Below are 7,685 nucleotides of genomic sequence, written 5' to 3'. Positions count from 1 at the left end.
GGTTTGTTGTAAAGGTAATAGCTTGTAAATGCAGGAAGGGTGGCAGCATCTGGCTGTGGGTATGATTGTAGCATGTGCAGCGGAGGAGTTGGGAAATGTCCCCTTGCTGCTGGTTCGCAAGGCGGCGATGTTCTGGAAATTATTTCTACCTTTTGAGTGGCTGCTTGGCATCAAATGTCATGCTGGAAAGCCCTGTTGTGATACGAAGAAAGGGTAGCTTTAGCTTTCTTCTTAGTTTTTTTCTCTATTTTTAGTTTTTCTGATTTCCCGATATGATAGGTGAGGCCTGCTCTTTTGTGTGGAGCCCACTCGAAAGTGTAGCTTGTACATCATCTATTCTTATTAACAAAGATTTAGGGGCATGGCCATGCTTTTGAAAAAAAAAAAAAAAAGAGGAGCAAAATCAAGAGAAATCAGCCATGCAGGCCGGGATGAAGGAAACAAAAGAAATAAGGCCTAATATGCATATATAATAATAACATTGATCGTCTCCTCTCCTAATACAAATTTTATTAATAAATTCTATCACTTTCTTTCCTATCATCTACAACTTTTTTATTTATATTTTTTCTACCACAATCTTTATCCCATTTTATTATTTTCTCCTCCTATATATCAAAGTTTTTATCCATCAATTTCTCTCGGACTCATTTTCACTTTCTCTCCTGATTGGCCCCCTATGTTTACTCTCTTCATTTCTTTGTATCTACTTACTACATGTCTCTTACCCATCAGTGTTTTTAAATTCCATGTAGCAAGATAAATACAATTCTCCTAGGCTAGCTTCTTTACCCACTCGCATCCAGAGTGGTGTGGAAATTAATCCTTGTTTGTTTTTCTTAACAAATGGCTATTGTTGCGACGAGTCACTTCCAGTCACTCTAGCCAACTTTTTCCCATTTGTCACTACACCCAGGTTTTATTGTCGCACGTTGCATACAGGGAATGCTTTAACGTGAGTTGGGAATGTCAGGTTTTCAGATTCATGGTAAAAGCCATAGTATAAGTTTCAAACCAATTGCCAATCTGATATAACCCTCCTCCTTTATCCAAGTTAGGAATCCGTAATGAGAGTACAAAACTCCCTCTAACAGAATGTGCTAGGCTGATACATAGGTTGATTACAATTAACCGCTTTCAAATAGTCTATTAGATAGGATGATTTCAACAAGTTGATTACTTAGCTTTTACCAATTATTTGAGTGTTCTTTTTAAATATACAGTGGATAACTAAGATTGGGATCATCATGAGGTGGCCATGATGGAGTTTAAAGAAAATCGACTCAAAATACTTTAATGTTAGTTAAAAAATAAATCATCATCTATTCATATCAGAGGTCTTATACATTAGCCACGTTGTCAATAGGTGATGCACATAAAGGTAAGTGGAGAAGATGTATGTTAGCAAAAGAGGCCTTTATTTGTTTAGTACCCTAACAAGAAGACCTTTTCTCTCAACAATATTCAACTATAGATTTGCATATGCAATGCTAGGGTAGGGGAAGTTGTTTGTGAGGAGTATATTCACATTTCCCTTCATAACTAAGAGTACAGGTTAACATGGACTGGGAATGATACAGCTTCATCTCCATCACCAACCATGATCGTGTGCTCCCCTGCTGGCAAAACAAGGTAAGCTGTATCTGTCACCACACTCAAGCTCTTACAGACGTCAATCGAGAACTTCACCGTCTTGGTCACACCAGTAGGTACGAACACCCGTTTGAACTCTACCACTTGCTTAGCAGGGCCTCCAACCAAATCGGCAGGCGGCTTAGAGTAGACCAAGATGACGTGGGACCCATCTTGATGCCCTACGTTACTCACTTCAATCTCAACGTTGATTGCATCGCCACATCTTGTCTCTTCCACCAACACAGACGGGCATGATGGCACAAATGCATTGGGTTTTAAGCTAATGTCATGGCAATGTTGGTGCGCCTTCAACTTCTTTGTAACGGATGATGGCGCAGATGTGAGCTTGTACTTGAACTGAGTGTAACTGAGCCCATAGCCAAATGGGTAGACCACCGGACCATCGAAGAATTTGTAGGTCCTCCCAGGGTAGCCCAAGTTATCAACTGGTCTCATTTGCATGGATGTCATTGGAAGCTTGGTTACATAGTCTGCAGTGTACCAGGTGATCGGTAGCCTCCCCCCTGGATTGTAATGCCCAAATACAACATCAGCGATTGCCCGACCGCCTTCTTGGCCAGGGTACCCAGCCCAGATGATGGCATTAATCTTAGGGTTGGTCTTAGCGAACGTGATGTCTACGCCTCCAGCAGAAAGTATGATGAGTACGACTGGGCCTGCGGCAGCATCGGCAACATCAAGGATCAGCTGAGTCTGGTAACCTGGAAGGAGGAGATTAGTCCGGTCCAAGCTTTCGGCCTCGATGGATAGATCTAACCCAGCAAAAATGATGGTTGCATCTGCTTCCTTTGAGGCTGCCACTGCTTGATTGATGAAGGACTGGTTCTTGCATGCCACATCAACACACCCCATCTCGTGATGAACTGTTGCCAGTGCAGAGAAGGCGTCCAGGGGAGTCACATAGTGGCATGGAATGCCTGTAGTAATACCAAACCAACATATGAATGTGTGATGCGTTAGTGGTGCATTCCACACTATGGTATTATAGCAAGGTTGGTTAGTACGGGAAGAACAAAATATCCCTCCTAATACGGATGGTTTGCTAGGGAATTTTCCAAGCTTTTAATGGACTGGATGGTAATTAATGGGACCAAGTGAAGATAGACCTAAACTAGCCCAATCAGGCCCATCACAACCCTACAGTGATGGACACTTCATTGGTAATTGACCAATTAGTTATCATTGACCAAGAAGGAAATCCCAAAGGAACTAGGGTTTTTGGAGGGATAGCTCATGACAGTTCAATTTCACTGAAATAGTCTCCTGATGTTTGGACTACATGGAACATGGGAAATTCTTGTTGGGAAAGATCTAAATCATGGAAACGAAAAATTAAAAATAAAATAAAATTACCGGCATAGTTTCCAATCATGGCTGCAGTTGCATTAGCATGTGGGCCCACCAGGACAAGCTTTTTGTACTTGTTGGATCTCAAAGGTAAAGTTTCACCCTCATTCTTGAGCAAAACAATCCCTTCCCTTGCAGATTCAGCTGCCAAGTCCATGTTCTCCATTGAACACACATCATCTCTTCCAAGCGAAGCAAATGTTGGGCTTCCATCAAAGAATCCAAGCCTCATTAGCACGACGTAGAGATTCCTCAATGCCTTGTCCACATCACTCTCTCTGGCCTTTCCTTTCAAGATTGCTGATTCGGTGAAGTTAGTATAGTAGGTTCCACAGTCCAAATCCATCCCTGAAATTTTTTTAAAAAAAATGCAAAGAACCAAAAGCGAAAATTAATATATATAATTAAAAAAAGATCTTGAATGCAATTTGAGTTATTGAGATTGGGAGCTTGCCAGCTTGGAGTACTTGAGCAACTGCATCCTCTGCTGTGTCGTTGAGCCATTTATGGCCATGATGAATGACCTCGATTGAATCACAATCGGCAACAATGTACCTGTGAAAATTTTTAAGATTTAAATATTAGTTGCATGGTAGGTTACAGTGTAACTAGTTTATATAAATGTGTGTGCGTGTGTGTGTGCGCGTTGGGCTCGAATCCCCGATGCAACTAATTTTTTTCCTTTACAGATTTTTTTTAACGGTAAAATGTGCTTGAACCCACGATTCAACTAGTTGATTTGAGCATTTTGGGTGACCCAATCTTCGATCTGGATTTTCCATTCATTCCATACAACAATGGGCAATGCTCTTGAAAAAATCACAATGATTGGATCATGCGAAGAAATGCAAAATATATCGGGAAATGATTAACAAAATCGCTAGTAGAAATTTACAAGTTAAATTAACTAAGTGGAAAAAAATTAATTATTGATTTTCGTAGCTGTATGTAGATACTTCAAAACCATTTTCATTTATATGATTGAAATAAGAAAATACCAACATAGCTTCTTGTTTTTTTTAAGTTTAAAAATAAATAAATAAAACAACATTACCCATGAAGATCCCATTCTCCTCTTATCGTTTGAGATAGAAGTTTTGGGTCGGCGCATGTGGGGATGCCGTTGACACGGTTGTAAGAGCACATGACGCTGCTAACGTCTCCTTCCTTCACACACATCTCGAATGGACGAAGGAACGTCTCCACCATGTCTTGCTCAGTCACCTTCAGAAAAAATATTTAAAAGATACATGTATGAGGAAGATTCGGGACATTAATCAAGGATACCACATCATGAACTTGCCCAGGCCAAGTCAGCTCATCAGTGGGCCACATTGAATTAGGGCAATTGGTTTCTTTTTCTTGCCTATCTTTTATCATTCGATAGCAGCCCACATATTGAACGGCATGCCTTATTTTCATGATATGGACCAACTAGTGAAGGGAAGAGCTTAGATTGAGTAGTGATTACCCTTGCATCGAAGTGGTATCTATCGATGCCTAACCAGTTGTCGACGTCGTAAGCAGCATAATGCTTGCAGGATGCAGCAACCTTCAGTGGCCTAGAGTTCAAGTCCTTAGGATTTTTGTGCCCCGCGACATCTTGCAAGCCCCTAACGTAATTCACAGCATAGCGGCCCACCACGAACGGGTCTTCACCTGGGGTCTCTGTGATTCTACCCCACCTGGGGTCCCTAACAACATTGATGTTAGGACTCCAAAATGTCAATCCAGCTAAACCTAAATTGTACATGGCCCTTGCCTCTGTAGAAACAACCTTCAATATGCAAGGAAAGAAGAACAAAGTCATTAGCATAAGAACTCCAGTAGCTTATTTGGGAAATGTTCATTATTTTATATTTCATGAAATATGTAGTGCTCCATCTTCCATTTGTTCAGCCCAACAAACTGTACATGTGGGACCCACTTTCTAGTTATCCAAACAGTTCAAAAGTGATGGGAGGTACGTACATAAAATCTCACACCCGATATCAGATATTGCTGACCATCAAATTAAGGTCTCATCTAACAAGCCCGCCAACTTATGGACTGGGCTTGGTCCTACTAGCTTGGCCCGTGGTCTGGCTTGGGTGTCTGCAGACATGGCCTGGCCATGCCCGACCCAACCTGACTTAAAATGTATGTCTTATGTCCTATCAATATGCCATTCCAATTCTTGGTTAGGAAACTTATCCATCTTCAATGTAGACCATTGGTTCCATACCTCTAAGTTCTCCGTTTCTTTGTGCATGTGTGATCTACTTGATCAATAGAAATATTAAGAACAATCAAGTGGAAAATAAAGATTTTATCACTTTTCAAGCTGGTTGGGTCGGGTTCGAGCCCAATCAATTATTTAATTTTCAATCTCCTTTTGTTGTGCTAGGCTCATGCTAATCGCGGCTAAACTGATCAGCCCATGGCCAGCCCTGGCCCCACCATTGCTGGGTCCAATGAAATTGAGAATCTTATAATACACCTTTGTATTAACCAATATTATTTCTAAGATTACAAACAAAAAATTTTCTTAACATATTTACCTGCCCTATGGTTTTCCATAGTGACTCATTAAATGACGCCGCCGTGAGAATAACGGTTGGAAAGCTCGTGGCCCCCGGGATGCTATTATTATCGAAATGGGTACCTGGGCCTGTGTTGGCCACACCATGGAGAGCTTCTGACCACCATTCATACATTGGAAGTCCAAGCCTAGCCACCCCATATGCCTTGTTCCCTAGTTGAGCCACCTTCTCCGAAATTGTCATGCTATCAACCAAGTCCTTTGCTCTGATACTATATGGAAGTGATTTATCACAATATGCAAATTCGGCCATGTGAAGACCTAAAGAAGCGAATCTTGAAGAGTCACAAACATGGGTGAAATTACTGCTAGCAAGGTCACGATGAGGGTTATGATGATGACGATGGGCCTCGGTGGTCGTCCAGTCTTGTGGAGGAGAAAGAGAATCTGATGGTGCTAGAGAATGAGAATGGATTGGAGGTATGTTTCTAGAATTTGTAGAGATGATTAAAACAGAAAGAAGAAGAGAAAAGAGAGTAATGGCTGCCATTTTCATGTGGAGCAAGTGAGAGGAGAAAGAGAGAATTCGATATGGCTTTACAAGGAGTAAGTTCATGTATTTATAAGCATGCATGCATGCATGGACATGCCACTTTTTCTACCTGCTTTTTCTCTAAAAATAAATCTCATGCTTACCTACAATAACAATTTACTATACGAACACAAACCAGAAAAACGGCCTCTGTCTTTAAAAAAAAAAAAAACGGTGATAAGAGATTAATGTAGACATGGTCCAAAACAAACGACTCCAACAGATCCCAGTCAAAAGCTTAATTCACTTACTGCTCAATGAACCCCACAAGCAGAGATGGTCCGTTGATCAGAACCACCCATGTCATTAGTCTGATTCTCCACTAAAACCAATGGGATGTTTTAGACCAATGATTTTTGGAGTTGAATGTGATCCATCGAAAATTTTCTTTTCAATCCTATACATAAATAGCACTCGGTGTAAGTACCTTTTTTTGGCTCATGCAACCAAAACAATATGGATGGTTCATATATGACATTGGGAATAACTACCCATGATAGGTGGGCCACCATGCTGGCACTTGCAGGAGCGAGTACGCACGTGCAGGTGAGGAGAGGTCTCCTTTATTTTATCAAGCTAATCATAAGTACCCACCTTAAATGTGATCTGCACGGTTCTTAAAGTGGGCCCACCATGAACATTCTCAGGCTACCCCAAATATCTGGCTCGATCATACATTCTATTCTAATGGTTTTCTAGTTATCTGTCTTTTTAAATTTAGCTTGTCTCATCATCCAACTCACCTGAATATCATGGGCAATCCTTGAATAATATCCTCATACCATTGAATTCTCACTAAAATTTCATGGAATTGTGGGCCCCATGAGAATGGCATGATGCAACAGTGGGCCACACAAGAATCAAAATGACGTAATGGTGGGCCCCAATATCTCTTTGATGCAACGTTCCACTTCCACTTGAGTTTCTAGTTTTAATAACACCAGGCTGGCCATGTTTTGTTTTAATGGTGTGCACAAGGAAACCATGCTCGGGTGATTTAGCCTTTTAAAATGACAAAACCCATGTGGATGAAAATGCGGAGAAAAATCCACGTGAGTTATTTGATACACTGGCTTATCATGATGTTGATAGACATGCCCCTCGAAAACTGTACCCATTGTACATATGAGCATAAATTAACGGAAATGGATTGGCTACTCCCCCGGCCACCAGCCCGGTGGCTGATGGTCGATGCTCTGTGGGCTCTAACATGATGTATGTGTTTCATCCATTCCGTTCATCCATTATTAAAGATCATTTTAGGGCTTGATCCCAAAATTGAGAGGGATATAAATCTCAGGTGGACCACACCACAGGAAAACAATAGTTATTGGATATCCACCATCAAAAACCTCATAAGACCCACTGTACTGTTTATTTGACATCCAATCAATTGATTAGGTCATACAGGGCCAGATGAAGGGCAAAAACAAAAATCAGCTTGATCTAAAACTTTTATGGCCCCCAAAAGGTTTTTAATGGTTGACGCTCATTAAACAGTGTTTCCTGTAATGCGGTTCAGATGCGATTGGAATACTCCTCCTTTTTGGTCTTGTAACATAAAATGAT

The 7,685-nt window shown here is 41.0% G+C and overlaps 1 protein-coding gene across 1 annotated transcript; it reads right to left on the bottom strand.

Annotated features, from left to right (window-relative positions):
• Window positions 1-1,243: 1,243 nt before the first annotated feature.
• On the bottom strand, window positions 1,244-6,231 carry LOC131219901 (probable beta-D-xylosidase 5). Its single transcript, XM_058214894.1, has 6 exons — window positions 5,544-6,231; window positions 4,475-4,780; window positions 4,058-4,227; window positions 3,458-3,558; window positions 3,010-3,351; window positions 1,244-2,573 (listed from the first exon to the last, which is right to left on the bottom strand). Exons 1-6 carry the CDS (start codon window positions 6,156-6,158, stop codon window positions 1,543-1,545), a joined length of 2,565 nt encoding a protein of 854 aa, XP_058070877.1. The 5' UTR covers window positions 6,159-6,231; the 3' UTR covers window positions 1,244-1,542.
• Window positions 6,232-7,685: the final 1,454 nt, after the last annotated feature.

Source organism: Magnolia sinica, chromosome 12, assembly GCF_029962835.1.
Source record: "Magnolia sinica isolate HGM2019 chromosome 12, MsV1, whole genome shotgun sequence".
Lineage (NCBI taxonomy): Eukaryota > Viridiplantae > Streptophyta > Magnoliopsida > Magnoliales > Magnoliaceae > Magnolia > Magnolia sinica.
The sequence above is the reverse complement of the archived record's forward strand: the minus strand, read 5'-3'. Positions and strand labels throughout refer to the sequence as shown.

Excerpts from the sequence above, each read along its gene's own strand:
- LOC131219901 (XM_058214894.1), bottom strand. The coding sequence starts at position 6,158 with ATGCATGCTTATAAATACATGAACTTACTCCTTGTAAAGCCATATCGA. Across the intron at positions 3,559-4,057 it reads GGAGAATGGGATCTTCATGG|GTACATTGTTGCCGATTGTG; the intron begins GTAATGTTGTTT and ends AAATTTTCACAG. Across the intron at positions 3,352-3,457 it reads TGCTCAAGTACTCCAAGCTG|GGATGGATTTGGACTGTGGA; the intron begins GCAAGCTCCCAA and ends AAAAAATTTCAG.